Below are 19,659 nucleotides of genomic sequence, written 5' to 3' on the forward strand. Positions count from 1 at the left end.
TACTGTGGTCCTTTAGTCATAGTAGAAACCAGGGAAAATGCTGCCCTTTTATGTGGTTTGTTTGGAAATTTAATTGTGGTAGAATTTAGGGAGTCTCCTCTTCTGGGAAATCACTCATTCTGATTTGTTTCATTCCTGAAACGTTTTAAAAGTACTTCTAACAAAACAACAACAAATAAAGACAACAAATGGATACAAATAAATAGAAAAGGGAAATAGAAATAATGAAGTGGAAATGCAAGTTTCTATATAGCATTTAGTTAATTAGCTTATACATCATGTAAGTGATCATCTCTCTCTTTCCTTGACTTTGTGTCTTCTTTAATGCTGTTTGAAGTCTCCTCGTATGTGGCCTAATGTTTCTACTTAGCCTTTTTATTCGTTGTTTTCTTAGTGAAGAAATGTCCATGATTGTAGGAAGCTTGGTGTTTGGGCCACAGTATAATAAAAAAGTCATTACTACTCACTAGATAGCAGTACTTGAATTATATCCTATAAAGACAAATACATATATACCTTTGATGGCTTTTTGAACTTATAAATGGGACTTGAAACTGCCAACATATCAAAAGGGAAAAGTTACACAATACACTATTTGAAACTACTTCCTGTTTATGATTATATGGCTGCCTAAGTTAAAGAAATGGAAAACAAGCAAAACTGATTTCCACTACAAGAAAACCTATAAATGATGAAAGATAACGTTTATTTAAAAAGGTATACCTGAGTTTACATGAAGAGAAATCTCGGGAGTCAGAATAGAAAGGAGAAAGCCAATCCTGAAGTATATAGGGTGATACTTCAGCAACACCTCTGGTTGAATCAAGACTTGTAATGTCTCAAGGTTTGGGTTTAAAAACACAGGGCCACCAGAGGCAATTTTGCCCTTGTAAGAAGCAGGTAACTGGAACTGACATCTGTGCATAAGGCCATCACCCTCAGAGTGCTTCCCCCACAAAGAAAGGATTAATATTAAATTTTATACAGCTCGGATAGATGAGGAAAATTTTTCTGTCTGAACCCTGGGTGAAAAATCAATAAATGTCTTGTAAGGAATTGAAACCTCATTGTGTTCCTTAGGTAGATTTTGTAGACTGAATTTATATTGCCTGTATTATGATTTAATCCCGGGACAAGAAATTAACATTAACTTTGGTCCTTGATCAGTGATACCTCATTCTGTAATACCTTTCCTATCTAGCTTCAAGTTGAAAAGCCTTCCCATTTTGCTATAATCAATAACTTAAGTTACAAAGGACACACAAGTGCTCAGAAATGGCACTCAGTATTTTGGCTTTGTCAGTTGGATTCCCTTTTCTTTTAGAGAAAGAAATCCCTGGTTTCTACTTTTCTTACAGAGAAGTGCGATAATGGCTAAAGCATTTGTACCACGCTTTAGGCTGAAGGGGTCAATTTTTCACTATACTTCAAATATCTCAGCACCATGAAAACCACTCAGTTTCATATTGCCCTACTTTGCTAGGTCTCCTATAGAAAATGTGTAGGATCAGTCAGAGGGTATGAATTGGAGAAACATTCTGGGTTGGTGAGTTAGGTTTACAGGGTAATCGCTATCCTTAATACCAACCTGCCTTTACTTTCTGCTCCTCTCTTTAATCTCCCTTTCATCGCCCACTCACCTTTCCCCCTCTTCTCCTTAAAAAGGTCCTCTCTGAAGTGTTCCCTACCTCACCCTGGCCGATATCCTTCTACTCTCTGACATTTTGGCATATGTGATATTCTTTTTTTTTTTTTTTTAAGATTTTATCCATTTACCTGAGAGAGAAAGAGAAAGAGAAAGAGGGACAGAGATAGTGAGAGAGAGCACGAGTGGGTAGGAGACAGAGAAGCAGGCTCCCTGCTGAGCAAGGAGCCTGAGGCACGCCCAGTCTCAGGACCCTGGGATCATGACTTGAGTGGAAGGCAGACCTCCACCAACTGAGCACCCAGATGCCCCCACATATGTGCTATTCTGATACCCAGTTTTGACTCAGTTTCTCTATGTGGTTGTTTCAGGGTCTGGGAGATAGCTGGCTTAGAAGATAGTCTCCCTAGCTTGGAGGATAGTGCAGATCAAGGCAGGTTGTACTGACCAGTTCTTCTTCTTCTTTTTTTTTTAAATAGATTTTATTATTTATTTGTCAGAGAGAGGGAGAAAGAGCAAGTGAGCACAAGCAGGGAGAGTAGCAGAGAAACAGACTCCCCGCTGAGCTGGGAGCCCAGTGTGGGTCTCGATCCCAGGACCCTGGGAACATGACCTGAGCCGAAGGCAGCTGCTTAAACGACTGAGCCAGCCACCCAGGCGTCCCTGACCAGTTCTTCGTGAAAGATTCTTTTCATGCATTCTTGTCCTCTAATACACCGTGAGACAAAAGAATAGTAACATTCACAGGGTGCTAGCATTCATTTATATTGCAAATGATTTCGTTACCACAGCTTGAGATTCCCATATCTGTATTTCAGAATTTCAGAGCAATAAACTCTTTGAGTGTTTTTATTCTTTCAAACTTTCTCAGGCAAGGCATTATATAACCAGAGTGTCTTCTAGTATCCAACACAGCCTTGTAGGAAGCATAAATCCTGACACAAGATAGGTTGCAGCCTTATGACTCAGGAAATTGCAGGTATGAAAGTAGCTCTCAATCCTGGGGAAAAATAAAAAAGTTAATTAAATATATTAATCTCCCAAATCCTAATACAGTTCTTCCTTTTTTTAGGATGGGGTTGCATCCTGATGAAACCATCATAAGTTGAAAATACTTAAATTGAGATGCATTTAATACTTAACCTACTGAACTTTATAGCTTCGCCTAGTCTACCTTAAATGTGCTCAGAATACTTACATTAGCCTATAGTTGGGCAAAATCGTCTAATGCAAAGCCTATTTTATAATAAAGTATTGAATATCCCACTTAATTGAATACGGTACCTAAAATAAAAAGCACAATGCTTGGGCGCAGAATGGTTGTAAGTGTATTTTGTTGTTTACACTGGTGATCACGTGGCTGACTGGGAGCTGTGGTTCACTGCCAAGGTCTAGTATGATGACAGGCTATCATACCTTGTGTTTTTAGTCCAAGAAAAGATCAAAATTCAAAATTCAGACTGTGGTCTGTGTTGAATGTATATTGCTTTCATACCATCCTAAAGCTGAAAAATTATAAGTGAAACCATTGTAAGTCAAGGACTACCTGTATTTTATTCATTCTCATGTCTTTAGGACTAACCTTTTTTTGTTACTCCACAAAATCCCCTAGTTGTATTTTGAATATTGGTCTATTCTATGTCCATCATATATACAATTAGGATTTCCCAGAATATGTCATTTGGACTTTGTGTTTTGTTTTATGTTTGTTTGTTTTGTTTTAGCTGAGGATCCTTCAGAACAGTTGCTTTAGTATGGTTATGTAGAAGTAAATAAATCGAAGACCTCGGTCCAGAAGCATATCTGTGTGGGTCAGGAAGGAGATAGGGGAGCTGGTGCTTTGTGACAGCAGAATCACAGATAGCACAGTGACAGAGGAGGACACAGAACAGCGCCTTTTACTACAGAAACTACCCAAACGAACAACATGGTCCTCAAAAATCTACTCTGAATCTATAAAACAGAATGCAGTACTTCCCTCCCTTCCCATCTAGCATCTCAGCAAAGCAATAATAGTTTTAATAAGTGTGCTGCCAAAAATGAGTGTGATCAAGTTTGGCCAGTGCGAACTTTGGGCAAAATTTCTATAATTAAGGACTTCTTACCACCTTTAAAGGTAATATGCCCTGTGATTGTTCTAGAAAATAATACAATACACAGTGTGTCCTGAATACATTTGATCAGGGTACTTTTGATTCTGAACAGTCCCTTAATATCTTTATAAACTAGTGTTCTGAGGTCAAGGCAAGGGCGCGCCATGCTAAAGTCTCGGGAAGGACCTCAGCCTGTAATATCCTATGCATTTTACCTGGTGTAGATTCGCTTGCCTCAATCATGAACCCCCAAGAACAGTTTTGTACTAGAAGCTACGTAAAAGTTAGTTCCCATACTTAAGGATGTTGTGACCTAAACCAAGATTAGCTTTTATTTTTACTGTTATTTTTAAATTCAGATTCTTACTCTGCCATGGACTAGATATGTCACATATCATACTTAAGCCTCAGGTTCTTCATCTGCCATATGGGAATAATAATAGCACTCAAACCTTCAAGGAAGAGACTGGGGTAGCTCTTTTTTCTCTTTACTCTAGTGCTTAGCATATCCAATATTCAGAATTTTTGCTAGGTGAAAGAAATTATGAATGCATGCAGGGATCAATGAAACTTTTGAGAAATAATAGAATAAAGTCCAATATGGAACTCACCGGTTAAGACCTGAAGAGAAGTGAAAAACAATGAAGAGAACCACATGGATTGTTTAGTCAGTGAAAATGTTTCAGAAGAGGTACCTTGAAACTGAACTTGCATTTATGCCATAACTTTTTACAAATACTGTATTCTGCTACTGGTTGTAAAGATTAAGAACTGTGATTTTTACTAAGATGGTGTAGAGTTTACACATGCATAGACTGAAAAACAATATATTTACCCTGTTTCCCCCAGAGTTTGTCCTGCCCTTGATGCCAAAATATTAATACAATGCAGTGTGGCTCACAAAGTGGCAGATACAACACGTTATTTCCACGTGGACAGTCTTCAGTTCGTAGTCCCACAGAGAATCAGATGCTTTATTTACATCCCACTGAGATTTTATAATCTAGACATCCCTGTTATGTACAATTACTTGATATGTTTATCTTTGTAGAGGTATATCTTATCTTTTAATAAGATAATGATTGTGACCAGCAGAGGACGTTTACGTAGATGAGTCAGCTATAGATGAGCAGAGACGTTTTTTAACTTTTTAAGTATTTGAGGAGAGTTAGGAAATAAGTATATATTTACTGTATAGCATTTCAGGGCCATCTCCTTAATATGTATTATATGAAACTTAGAAATTCAATACAGTATTATTACTTCAAAGTGTACTTGTAAGAGATTTGTGATTTGAAATCAGTCTCTTGTTTTTTGTTGTTGTTGTTGTTTTGTTGTTTTTTTTTTTTTGCATCAATGGCTAGGACTGTGGAGGGAAAAAAAAAAAACCGTAATTTCCAGGTTACTGTATATAATTAATATTTGAAGCTTAAAGGTACTGTCAGTTGATTGTAATAAGTTTTATCTATACTTTCTGGCTTTTTTCTTAGTATTGAAGTTTAATTAGAAAATAAAAATTTGGTGTAGTAGAAACTTTATTTAGGTTGATGGGTTAGGAATTTAGTTTCGAGACAAGTCAGTCTTGGTGTATACTCTCATGTCTGTTTCTATAAATGGTTGATTATTTTATAATGCCTTTTATCCTGGTCACTTCTCAGATTTGTTTTAAAGCACATGAATATGCCTTAGGAAGTGTGATATACATGATATACCTTATTTTTACATTTTGCAACATTCTCTGTATTAAAATCCAAAAAGTAATGATTACTTGCAGAGTAATATGCTTAAATTAAAATACACATTTCTGTTGTAATGAAAGGACTACATTATGACAGAGGGAAAGTATAACTCCTTTCTTTCCCCCATAAATTAAGAGTTTGCATTCTCTCTGAAAGAAGGTACAGCTCTTCACAGTCTAGAAATGCACCAGATCACATATAGTAGGAAAAAAGATCCATATATATATTTAAAATTATTTGCCTCTACTAGGAAGATACAGCAATAAGAAGAGGGAATCTACCTTTAATAGTTTATGTAAATAGGAGAAAAATAATATATATAGAATTAGTACATATGTTCAAAGATAAGCTAATTTCAAATATGTCTTCAGGAAGAAACAGACCTTTTTTTTTTTTTCCCCACAAATCAAAGATATAATAATAAGAAACTCTCTCATTTAATTGATTTTAATAGTACTAAACAAAAGAAGAGTTATGTTTTAAGAAATCATCCTATGGGCTAATGGCCATTTTGTTGTCATAAAAATCCTTTATTTAGCCCTCTCCACAAATAAGCTCACAGCAGGAGAAAGGCCACTAGTTAGAGCAATTTGGAGGATAAGTAAACAGAAGGAATGGCTAGGAGCAGAGTGTCATCTGGCAGAGAGCTTATTTCCTGAATCCTGTGGATCTGGTTAAAACCCAACAGAGATGCCAATATGCTTCTCCTCAGTAAATGCTACCAGTCTCCACACCACCAGGCCCACTGAGGCTTATGTGTGGCATTTTATCCAAGCAGTCCTTTGCATAGCTGCACAGTGCCTGCAGTGACCTGAGTCAGTCATGCAAAGAGACTTTCCTAAGCTCACACCAATATTTTCTTTTAGTTTCCATTTTCTGCTGCTCCTGACCCACGGGTTGGTGCTATTGTTCAATGATGTAAGTGGAGTGGTAGAGGAAGCACTTTGTGCTCTTCTTAGATACGATCTTGAATTTGTTTAGAAGCAAGGCTGAAAATCCCTAGGCTGAATTTCTTTACAAGGTTGCTGTCATGTGTGCACCTGGGACACCCATCTCGTCAGAAGGGTGGGGAGAAGTGAGGTCCCTTGATTCCGAAGAGGAAAGAGTCAAGGCCCGAGGAGCAGGTGCTGGTAAGCAACAATGAGTTTGGGGCACGGGAATCCCACTTCATTATTTTTAAGAGTTGGACAGAAACCTATATTTAAAAAAAAAAAAAAGAAAAGAAACCTCTATTTAACACTCCCTCTGTATCTGTTTTTCTAGTGTAATTATTCCCATTCTGTGTGTGTCAGGTATGGTGTGATTTTGTTCCATTTTCTCAACAGAGTAAAGTTTCTAGTTATCAACTTTATCTTCATTCTTTGCCTCTGAAAAGAAATTACTGGATTTGTAATATAGCTCTAGGGATTGTAAGATGATTAATCACATTCACAATTTATTTTCTTGTGTAATAGCCAGCCCCAAAAGATACAAAGATTAGACCGCCAGTATTCTCTGAAAATAAGGAAAAGCAATAGCAAGTTGTTTAATTATGCATGAGTTTTGTTTTGTAGTCAGTGGATATCATGCTTTGGTTCATGCTAGTACGGAAAGTAAGAAATACTGGACAAATAAGAGTCATCATTAGTGGATAATTCAGCCCAAAAATAGGAAGTTTGTGTCACTTTTTCAAAATAATGGATCCCAGGTTCTTGAAAAGAGCTGAAACGCTTCCACACAGGCCCTTGACCTGGACCATAGTAGCACAAGGTCAAATGGCGTATGTGAAACAAGCTCAAAATTGCAATTGATGTTAGGCTTTATGTGTTCTCTCCCCAGGGAAATCAGTCTGCTGATCTTTGAAAGGCTGTGAAGTCACAGCTGAGTGAGAGGCTATGAAATATATAACCCCAAGGTGGGATATGTGTGGTTCAAAATGGACAAAGGGATAGAAATGCTCTAAATAAGTAAATATTATAAATACAAATTTCTGAATTGACCTGATAAAAATGGAAGGGTTTTCTTTTTCTATGTATATGTGGACAGTGTCTTAGGTGACTGACACTTGTTACTGTGCATAAGATCTCAAGAGTATGTGGTACCCAGAAATAAGTGAAAGGATATTTTAAAATGAGGTCGATATTAGCCCCTTCTCATATTGATTCTGTATTTTAACTCTGGTTATGAAATCTATGTGTACCATTTCAGAGAACTTATTTGGTTTACCAAACATCTTTTGTTAGAAATACAATTTGTTACCATTTGATTAATTTCCTCATATGGAGACACTTCAGGGAATTCAAGATAATTCTACCAAATTAACATAAATTCATGACATGGAATGAGAGGAAAATTTAGATTAATTAATAGCATTCAGAAGGACTTTATAATCTCAAATAAATTCATACCAGTTAGTGAGAAAAAGGGAAATATGAGAAAATACAAAAAAGAATTACCTCAAAACTCACATACAATAATAGTCCCATGCAGTGAATTAAGATATTTTACTTCAGTTGGCTTAGCCTGCATAGGTCTATAAAGTCCATAGATTCTTACATTTCAATCAAACAAAATTGTATGGTATCACTTGGACCTAGGGGAAATTGGTGAATTGATTTTTGAAAGTTTGACTTCCTTCCATAGATTATCTTGAGTATACTCGCTGGGTCAGCAGGTCAGTCTCTAGACCTTGACATGTGTATGTGTTCTCTGTGACAGGGCCATAGAGAAAGAAATGTAAACTCAACAAGGATAAGAGTTCAGCCCCACAAACAGTTCTGGAAAACCCTCCCTGGCTTCAGATGTAGGAAATAGAGGTAGATGACTGTAGGCCCCTGCATCACCATGGTTTTCCACACCAGGTCACAGGCACCTTAACTCTGAGGTAATCCATCAAAATAATTAACTCCTACTTACCGTAGTGTAGTGAAAAGCCTTTGCATGGACATTTAAGTAAGACAAAGTCAAGTCCAAATTCCAGCTCTCCTCCTTATAAACCATTTGACTTAGGGCAAGTTAATTAGCGATTCTGACCTTCATTAGTAATATGGGTTAAGTAATACTGATTTTGCCATACCTATGAGAATGACATGTAGTAAGTGAAATAACACAGTACAATATTTGGCACATAACAATTATTCAAATAATATTTCTTTCTCTTTTCTCTTTTCCAAGAAGCAGTTTGGCCAGTCTTTAACTTAAGCCAGTTTAGGCATACTTATTTGGGGTAAAGAAAAGGCAAAGATTCTAAATAGAGACTAAAGACATGTTTCCTTAAGAGGTTGAAAACGTTGAGATTTGCTGATTTGTGTGAGACTGATATTTTGCAGTTGATTTGGTGTTGGTGAGATGATCCATGGTTCAGTATTAATTTTTTTCTCATCAGATAATTATTTCTGACAGGTATATATAATTTAATTAAACACAGTGCATTTAGTTTAAATAAATGAAAGATGGTTCTTAATTCTTCCCCTATTATCATTTGATCATTTAATCTTCTAAAACAAACTAGAAACAGTCTGCCTCTACTTTTCAGTAATATTCCCCAGTAATTAGAGAAGTGTATCATTGTTCATTGTTGTCTCTGGAACCTGAGTGATGTACCATGATAAAAATGAAATTTCAGGAGTGACATAATTTCACATCAACTAATATTTGTTGTTATTGTTGCTGTTGTTCTGTAATTCATGATATGGGGTTGATAGAATAAATATAGTGACCTAACAGAGAATGATTCTGTGTGAAAAAGACTATGAGTTTGTGACTCTACAATCATCAAAAAACTGCATCTTTTAATATAATATGACACCCCCCCCCGCCCCTGCCGCCGCCAACTCCCTGGCAAAACCTATTTGGAGCTGTCCTTTTGCCCCCTGGAGATGAGCCACTATTAGCACTAGGCTGGCCATACCGGAACACTTTTGTCTTGTTCTCAACAATCACTCCTGTACTCCTGGTTGATGCCTCCTGGTGCCGGTTGTTGTCATTGAGCTGAGTAAGACCTCTCAGGGAAACTGCAGGGGAAATGGTCTGTTACACAGAGCTTGGCAGAACCATTGCCAGTGACTGATAATGGGACCAAATCATTTCAGGTGAGTTTTCTGTGGTCCACAAGCCAGCAGGGGTCTGCTTGTCTTTGTAATCTTAGCTTATGGATATCTCAGTGCAGTGTCACTGGGGGCATAACAGGAGGAGCTCTTTAAGCATATGCCTGAGTCTTTTCTGTTGTGCTGGTTTTAAGGGACCACAGCATTTCATTTCGTTTCATTTCGTTTCTCTGCCTATGGGAAGGTAACATCTTCAGAGCATTGTTTCAGGAAATGGTTAATTACAGACTTACCAGAGCTTTGGTGTTTGCTACAGTGGGAACCTCTTTAGTATAGCACAGAGCACTATAGATTAATGCGGTAATCAATGAGAATCTGTACACTGCAGAGATCTGTTTTGATGACAGCAGCACTTATGGCCTTGCTTAGTGTCACCGTTGTATAATGTTGGACACTGCAGCCTTTTTTTTTTTTTTTTTTTTTTTTTGGTTTTGATTTAGAATGCAAGGACCACAAGGAATTTTAAAAGTTCTTTTGCATTTTTGGCGGATTTTTTATTGTGCTGTGGATTTGCTGCCTTTGCTAGCTAGAATTTAGTGCTTTGATGCCAGTAGCATTTATTTAACCACTCCGATGCTGCTGTTATGTTTGCTGGGTTTCTGCAGTTTCTCCTACTTCATACGTTGCACTCAGGAGCAGGTAAACTAAGCTATATTAATCTTATACATAAATGTAAAATTCATGGAATATATTGTTTAATTATCCCAAGAGTAAGATACTAAAGTGCTTCATTCAGAGCCTATCAATATAGAATAAGGAATAGTTTTCTTTTAATGTGGCAATTACACAAATATATCATCATTTTAGAATATAGTGGTGATCATCGAGCTGCATTTTATGAAGTTATTTTCATGTTTCAAGTGACTACCTGAAGCGTACATTAAATTGTCTGCTATTTAGTATTTAACTTCCAGCTTGGTGTGTGTGTGTGTGTGTGTGTGTGTGTGTGTGTGTGTGTAGTACACAATTCAGAAAGTATATATTGTCCTTTTCTGATGGACAAAAGACAGTTGTTTTCCCTGTTTACTGAATTTCACTAAAATTAGAAAGCTTCAGAACTTAATCTTCTTAAAGAGAGAAGGATACCAGTTTCTGCATAGATTGTTATTTTGAAGTGTTTAGACAAAGGCTGCCAAGGCCTGGTTTCTCCTAATCGACAGTCCTGATTTTAGAGCACAGCATGGAATTGCCTGTGTTTCTGTGATGTTCAGCTGTGGATTAAAAGGAAAACTGTTCAGATATAATGACTAGAGAGCCCAGACGGAAAGAAAGAAAAGAAAATGCAGTCTTTGGGTCAGAGGTTTGGGTGTATGACCTTGAGTAACAGAGTAACCAACCCCTCCTGACTCTTGTTTCCATTCTGCCTGTTTGAAAAGAGACGACTGTTACTCTCAGTGTGAATGACATAACGTTTTTCAGGTCCTCAGGATCCTCTGATGATGATTTCTGTGTAGAACAAGACACTATTAAATATTTTTTAAGATTATTTATTTCTTTATTTATTTATTTGATAGACAGAGATCACAAGTAGGCAGAGAGGCAGGGGGAAGCAGGCTCCCCGCTGAGCAGAGAGCCCGATGTGGGGCTCGATCCCAGGACCCTGAGATCATGACCTGAGCTGAAGGCAGAGGCTTAAACCACTGAGCCACCCAGGCGCCCCCACTATTAAGTTTTTAAAGGCATACATTTTTCTTAATAAAGGGAAGGGATAGTGCTCTTCCTGTCTTGTCTTTGCAGGGTTATCCCAGCTGAGGCTTTTTGGAAGGGAGGTTATGGCTCTTTTAAATTAAACTGGTAAATCTCTTTGCTTCATTGTAACTCTTTTGCCAGACTGGCATTGAGCAAGTTTGAGGTGTCCTGGGGGCACTTACTGTTAGACTGTATTCCTTTGGGGAGAAGCGGCATCTCCAGGTATGCAGCAGCAGGGTAAGGTCCTGGATGCAGAGGCTCTGGGCCTCTCTGAAAGCCTGCCAGGGACACAAGCTCTCCTGGCTACTCCTTGCTCCCTCTCAGGTACAGCAAGTACTGCTGAGAGCAGCTGAAGAAAGCGCCTGCCTGCTTTTCCCAGCAAATGACTTTCAAGAGGTCCACTTTCTGCTGAGGACAAGCTTAAAATCCAAGTGATCAGAGGCAAAAGGAAAAGAAGCAGCCAGCCACCTCCTGCTTGTAAAAGTATGAATCAGATTGCTGTCTATCAAATGCTAGTTAACATTCATGATAAATAACACGTTCTTTCAAGAGGATAGAGGATTTTATTGTGAATTGAGCCATGTGCTTGCAGAGGGCTATAGTTGCTAGCTAATAAAGATCATGAACCTCGTGTTCATGGTCACGCTTAATGTGTCTTCTTAATGATAGACATCCACTATTTTGAGATGAAGACTGAAGCAATGATGGTTCATGCTCACCTGAGAGGTGAGAGGAAAATAATGTGATTGATTTCTTGTTCTCTAGCTTTGAGGGAGCAGTCTGAGTTTACAGTCTCTACAAATATATGTATAAAGGCAGTAACTTCATTAGTGAAGCAATTATCATACAGAAGATCGCCCACTCAGTTCTCTTTGAAGTTTGTGATATTGTTGGTTATTAACACGTGGTCGAAAAGCTCTTCAGGAGAGGGAGATATTTTCATTCTGAATTATTGCCCGTGAATGGCCCTGAGGAAAATTCTCTTAAATGATGGAATTCATTTGGAAAACAAAGACAAAATTAATCTCAGTGAACAGCAAGTATATATTCTGGGTAATCCTGGCATGTTAGGGAGAAGAAAATTTCTTTACCATTCAGAATTCTTCTAGGTGATTTAAGAATTAAAGTGACATGAACCAGAATAACATGGGGGAAAAAGAAAAGAACAAGATTTAATTACATGTGCATGGAGGCCCAATAAAGAAATTGAGACCTAAAGAAATGACCAATGCAGGCAGTTTTTATGCCTTTTAAATAATTTTTTCCTCTAGATGAAATGCTTTTATTTTTGGATCAATCAAATATATAAAAATTCTTTAATATACAAACTCCAATCACAACAGCATCTGTATAGCAATGAAGGAGCATATCGGGGGTGGGGTGAGAGAAGGTTTCCAGGGTCCCTACTGCTTCCTATACCTACACTAACTCTGTGACCTGTGGCCTCTGAGAGCGTGTCTTAACAGAGGGCAGATCAAAGCAGCCAGAGGCAGAGAGGCCCTGATGCTGACACTGAGACAGACTGAGCACAGCAGGCCCCTCCACGATGCCATCTTCCCACTGTGGTGTGGCCTCCAGGGAAAACCAGATCCAATTAGGAGATAATAGGAAAGTGACTGTGAGGAGAGTCAATAATGAATAAAGTAAATATTTCTTCTTCTTGGTTTTCTAAGAAGAAGATTAAAAAGAAGCATGTCTAATTATAAAAATAGAGATCAGTGAAGATTTACTCCTTATCTTATAGTAATATTAATAATCCTCTTATTTTACTGTATTCAGTTTCACACTGATAAATGGTAGACTAGTGAAATGGATTTAGATTTTGGATAGCCTGCTTCGAGTAGGCCGACTTTCGTCTTTAAGAAGGTAATTTTTCATAATCATATAATGAGTTGGACAGTTTGTTGCAGAATTGCAGCCAAAAATTGTAAATGCCTACTTACTGTAAATCACTCATTTTAAAGAAAAGTTTTATGTGAATTGCATGAGTTTTAAAGACCAGGGAGATAAATTCTTATTCTGACAAATTGTCAATATTGAATAAATTTAAGCTGACTTCAGAAAAGGGGGCATATTGATTGTAACAGATGTGGGTTCTAGCAAACATGTTTTCAGTTGTATAACATCTGTCAGATATTATAGACTTATTAATAGCTTTTGAACTTTTTTGTGGTAATAAGCTGTTAACCTTGCAATATTTTGCTTTTTGTTTTATTTGTTTTTCTCTCTCTATAGAATGCTTAGCCCTTGAAGCTTAGTCCTAACTTCTAAGTAGGTCCACATTGGAACAATTGTTTTATTCACTTTGAAGTTTTACTTTTATTTCAAGATTTTGTTTTCTAATAGTTTACTTAGATTACATAAAGTTTGTTATTTTTTTCTAGATTTCCCTTCTTCATAAATGTCTTTGAAATTGTTTAAGGGACTCATCAGGAAAGAGATATTAGCACATCTGTGTATAGTATTTCTCTTGCCTGTTGATATTAAAGTCTTTTCAGAAATATGATTCATTAGACTCCTGATAGCTCATGAAAGTACTTTCCGAGATGAATTTCTTTGCCCTCTCTATGTAATCATAAAGCTTATTTTCTCAGGGTATGGTTTCTTGATTTCCTAAGCATAGGGTTCTTAATGAAAGCATACGGCTGAGGCTGAGGCCCTGCAAGAGAGGATAATTCCGGCAGCTAAAGGTAAAACACCAAGGTAATATACCAGTGTCCCAGTCACCCCTTCATCCAGTGACCATTTGTAATTTGGAGAGTGATGATAGGCCCATTAGAGAAATAAAGGAAGCAATGGACTCTCAGAAAAATACTTACTGTGCACAAAATTTTACATACAATTTTAAACAGTATATGAATCCCCAACTCTAATTATTGGTCATGTAAAAGGACTCACGTAACTCAGGTTATAAAGTTTGCCTTAAAGGTCACAAAAACAAAACACAAGGACTTGGCATTCCACAATAGAAAAAAGTCTTGCCCTATATGAAGGTAAGCCATTTCTCAGTGGTTAGTGAGTAAACCCAAGACTCACTTCAAAATGCTCTTGCTTCAAAACTTCATTTGAGATTTTCATGAGATTTTTATTCCACATCATAGTAAAAAAAACCACCCCAAGCTTAACTTTCCAAAGGGTATATAAATGATAAGACACATTGATATAAGCAAAGAGATTAGAAATGACAGAAAATTCAAATGTGACGTATAGTGCTTTCATTTAGATGAATGGGGAACTGTACTTCATAGGGACCCACATTATTTCATCTGCACCCGAAGGGCCAGCTAGGGCTATTTCTGTTCAGAATGGCTTAACAGACACTAGGGTCTTTTTCTGACATTAGGCTTCCTTGAAAAATATGTTGTGACTCCCTGATATCAGAGGCTAGTCTTGTTCCAGCAGCCATTTACTTATAGAGATCTCTTAAGGTTTGTTTTAGTGTATGAAAGTATGAAATGTTGCTGTAGTTGGAGCTATTCAGTGGGAACATGAAGGTGCTGAAAAAATTGGGTACAGAAGAAGAGCCCCCAAAATATCTAGACCCTTTAGAGTATTGGTGAGAAACCTATGGCTTATAATGAGGGGAAGGATCTGTTTTTGGACTTTTTGCTTGAAATTGTCCCTTTTGAATTTGCCATCCTTTGAACATACCATCCTTAGTCTCCACATTTGCCATGGCTAGCTTATAGGGCTAAATTGAAATGGGTACAGTTTTCATGCCTGTGAACTAAGGGCACATGTGGATGTTTGATCTAAAGTATGATGCAATGTTAATTACATTGAACAAAGACCATAGTAGGCCCAAAGATCTGGAGTGTGTGTGTGTATGTGTGTAATTTTTTGTCATCAAAACTATTAGTATATCACTTTGGAAAACAAATGGAACTATAGAAATTATTGGTAATAAGTGCAATTTTAAAGGCTAGCAAGTTGTCTTTCACTATTTTTATCCCTTTCAACAGTAAAAAATGAAAAATAGCCAGGCTAGAGTCATAAAGTTTCTCATTCAAAAAATAAGTATTTAGTAATTAAAATACAGTTGCAACAATTATCCTAATCTAGTTTCTTTGAAAGTGTATTTCAAACATGATAGTATTTTATACCTAAAAGTAAAAGCTACTCAGAGTCTTACCATATAGAAGAAAATGAGGTTGAGTTTAGGAGATGCCTGTCAATGGAGTCTTTCATTTTTAAATGGAGATAAGCCTTTAATTTGAGTTAAAGTATATATAAAAATAAATATATCCTTAAGCCATCAAAAAGAATGAAGTCTTGCCATTTGCAACAATATGGATGGAACTAGAGGGTATTATGCTCAGTGAAATAACTCAGTCAGAGAAAGACAAATACCATATGATCTCACTCATATTTGGAATTTAAGAAGCAAAACAGATGAATATAGGGGAAGGGAAGGAAAAATAAAACAAAAGAAAAACAGAGAGGGAGGCAAACCCTAAGAGACTTAAATTAACCCTTAGGAAACAAACTGAGGGTTGCTGGAGGGGAGATGGGTTGAGGGGATGGGATAATTGGGTGATGGACATTAAGGAGGGCACTGGATATAATGAAAACTTGGTGTTATATGCAATGATGAATCAGTAAATTCTACCCCCTAAAACTATTAATACACTGTATGTTAACTAAATTAAATTTAAATTAAAATTTTTTTTAAATAAAATAAATATCTTTTTATTTTGGGAAAGATTAAGGTAAATTATTTTTTCTTTTTTTTTTTTAAAGATTTTATCTATTTATTTGACAGAGATCACAAGTAGGCAGAGAGGCAGGCAGAGAGAGAGGGGAGGAAGCAGGCTCCCCGCGGAGCAGAGAGCCCCATGTGGGGCTTGATCCCAGAACCCAGGATCATGACCTGAGCCGAAGGCAGAGGCTTTAACCCACTGAGCCACCCAGGCGCCCCAAATTATTTTTTTCTTAATATTGGAACTATTATAATCACACTAATAATTTTATATTTCTCATGGGTTTCTTCCATTTTCCCAGCTCATTCTTGCTGTGATCAGTAAGACACTCTAACTAAAGTTTGTGTTGATATATATCGAAATCAGGTGCAGTGTAATCTTATGTTGTTGTTAAAATCATTAGAATTTTTCAAGCAATCTTAAATGTGCTCGTATTTATTATGAGAAATTACTTAAAGATATTTACTTTCTTTGTGAGTGAAATCACTATATTTTCATCAGGAAAGGTTTGTTATACATTTATGAAATTTGCATTAGAGAACACGTGAAAAATCATTATTCTTAACTTTGTTGAAATAGCAATTTAATTTTTTTTCATATAATGAATTTTGGAACACTGAAAAAAATAAATTAAATTTAAGATAATAAAGTAAAATACATCAACATTAAAAAAAAAGAGTTCAGAGAATAATTGACAGAGTTAATGTCACTGGAAATTTTAAATATCAGTGAAAACAATATTGTTTCAATTTTTTTCACCAAACAGTTGTTAATCTCACAATTTAATTCAGTTATTTTACCAATCACCTAGAAGAGTTTTGTTCGCTTTACTCTTACTTTAAAAAGGAATTAATTTTGATTGAGAATATTTAGAAGATATTTCATCCACTCTGTGTGTAGGATATTTTGCAAAGAACAAATAACTCTATATTTCCCATTTTTTTTGTACTGCATTTACAAAATGTGAAGAAATAGGAATGTTCAAAGGGAGAAAATAAGAATTACTATTTATCATTCATTGAATCCTTACTTTAATACTCATAAATCTAAAGCAATATTGGATGAAAAGTTACTGCCATGTCTGTTTTTCCTTGCTTTTATGAGTAATGATTTAATTTTGGAATGGTGAAAACTCAGCTTCAAGTCGCTACTTCTCGATAGCTGAGTTTTCTGATAATGCCAAATATTTGCCAGCCAGCTGGTGGTTATTGATGCTATTTGTTTATGTTATTTTAATTAAAATCTTTTTCATCAGTATTATATATTGTGCTTTCATTTTTAGTTTTAAAGTAAACCAGGAAAGCTGAGAAGGAGATTTCATTCTGTTATCTTAAAAGTTCATATGCCACAAAGTAATTTTTTGGGGTTGTTCCCTAATGGGTATTGTTTTAACATCAGTTATTATGTTGCCCATTAGTACTGCTATATTCATAGTGCTACTCAAGTATCACAGTATTGAGGGCATGTATACCCTTAACTAATTTGTTTGATTTAAGTTTTGTTTGTTTGTTTTTTAATTTCCTTGTCCCCTTCCTTGTGAATTCTTACTGCTGTCAGTGTGCTTTCCTTACCAACAAAATGCATCTTCAGTAGTCCTGTGGGGTTGAGTAATAGAAAAACTCAGGATTTTGACTGTAAAATTAGTGAGGATCTAGTGGGTTTTTGGAAGAATAAAGTCTAGGAGCTCAGATTTGTGGTGTTATTTATTGCTAAATTAGAAGCCTTTTTTTCACTTGCTTTTCATTCTCTGGCAAGATTTCCAAATGGAGAGTTTGCTGAAATAATTTGCTCTTTTCTGAATCTGCTGTTTAATCTATGGATAAGTGAACACCTGTACATTAATTGCATTTTAGTTGTTTCTTATTGCATCAAAGGTATTTTGAGATTGAAGGATGGAAAATGCCATATTTTAATGAAAACAGAAGTTATGATAAATACATTGAAACATGCTTTGTGCATATTCTTCTAATTTTATTTTGATTTCTGCTTTAAAGTCTACCTTAATATCAAAAGTGACTTAAGGTCATATGAAATAAGTTAAAACGTTTAGAAAAGATTGACAAGGAAAAATAAAGGAAGAAAATTAGGCTGCAGATTTAACCATGAACATTCTAACACACATGCTTTGAGAAAAGTACCATTAGTCATAAAACTTCAGCTTCCATAACATGAAAATAAACCAGTTAAATACACACTAATTTTTCCTGACACTGACACCAGAGAGAAATTTCTTTTGAATAGTTTCACAGAGAAGATAATCATCATCAGAGCATGATCTGTATGAATAACACCATTACCATGATCCGTATAGTCAACAATATCTGAAAAGAACTGTGGAAGCAGGGAGAGGGAAGGGACTATCTGGAAATGTCATGTAGACCAGGTGCATGGTTGTGTGATACTCTGGCTTAATTCAGAGTTAGATTTTTGAGTATCTGAGTTGACTATTGCATATCCCTCACAAAGACCTCTGCAAATACTATTGCTTTAAGATAAAGCATTTCAAAAAATATTGAGAAACGTTGTATTCCAGAATATATTCTCTCTGAATTGCACTTGGGAGTAGTTCAGTGCCGCTAGGTAATGGTGGAATCATGGATTTAAACAACCAGGCACACTGGCCGTGAGATTGCCTTACATTCCTGAGTAGAACACCGTCCCGTCTTCTCTCAAGAGCACCCGTGACCCAGCCAAGAAACCCTATTGGGCCCATTAAGTCTAGGCCAGTGAGATTTATGATTTTTTTTTTAAATAACAGCTTTTGTTATGAAAATGTTATCTAAGATGAAGCTATTTTGAAATTATTATATTGGAAACAAATATTTTTCATTTATCCAGCCCTTAAATATTTAGGAACTCTGGAAGGGAAGTCCTTTCTTGAGTCAGTAAGTTAATCTTTGATCAACCTTAATGTGGTTTGCTTTATAAAAATAAGTGTATATGTGATCTAAATGCATTGTGAGTATTGGTCCTTCCTTTTGTGCTTTCTCTTGCCTGATATATCTTCCATCATGGGCAGTTTGAGTAGAGTTAGAAGCCTTATACAGTCTGACCACTTTGACACTGTGACAGAGATTTAGATAGTGACCATGCAATATTTTGCAACCTGGTTTCCTGTGGCTGTCATTTGAAAGTTTATGAGTATGGATACTTGTTCACATTTTTCTCTAGGACAATGTTGAGGCATAAAATGTTCTCAAAATTTCCCACTGAGAGTACAGGAATTTCCAAATTAAAAAAAAAAAAAAGTCCTTTAATACATAACTGTAAATTGTTTGAATTAAATAAAATAAAACAAGCAAAACCAAAACAAAACAAAAGGTGGGGGAAACCCCAGTATTTACCATAACTTTTCTTTGCTAGAGCTCTGGTTTTAAAATATCTATTTATATTACCAAAAATGTTTGCTAGAGTATATTTATTTCCTGCTATTTTTTATAACTTTACTACATACTTTTAAATGCTAAACACTATCATTAGTACCATTAGTACCATAAATGCTAAACACTACCATTAGTACCCCTTATGAGGGACTATCAGTCCCTCATAAGTACTTCCATTTTGTTCCATGTGCCCTTGGAATTCATCTTCAGCATCATCTATTGTTCTTGTTATTTATATCCCTAAAACCGTGATAATGTATCAGTCTCTGTATTTTTTCATTTCCATGTCTTTGGGATGTAGAGAAAGGAAGAACTTGATTTGACA

At 36.2% G+C, this 19,659-nt stretch overlaps 1 protein-coding gene across 44 annotated transcripts in view; it reads left to right on the forward strand.

The window, feature by feature from the left end:
* The window catches only part of RIMS1 (regulating synaptic membrane exocytosis 1), a 495,743-nt gene that overhangs the window by 302,158 nt on the left and 173,926 nt on the right, over positions 1-19,659 (forward strand). For 21 of the 44 annotated variants that reach the window (XM_032340431.1, XM_032340429.1, XM_032340443.1 and 18 more), the window contains exon 1: positions 6,508-6,607. The exons of 17 other annotated variants lie outside the window; for them this stretch is intronic. In XM_032340431.1, the coding sequence (XP_032196322.1) occupies positions 6,508-6,607 (100 nt within the window). Of the gene's footprint in view, positions 1-6,213; positions 6,608-10,146; positions 10,202-19,659 lie in introns of those variants that run through there. 6 more of the 44 variants (XM_032340449.1, XM_032340454.1, XM_032340442.1 and 3 more) reach the window with 3 other exon arrangements.

Source organism: Mustela erminea, chromosome 4 (genome assembly GCF_009829155.1).
Source record: "Mustela erminea isolate mMusErm1 chromosome 4, mMusErm1.Pri, whole genome shotgun sequence".
NCBI classification, from domain to species: domain Eukaryota; kingdom Metazoa; phylum Chordata; class Mammalia; order Carnivora; family Mustelidae; genus Mustela; species Mustela erminea.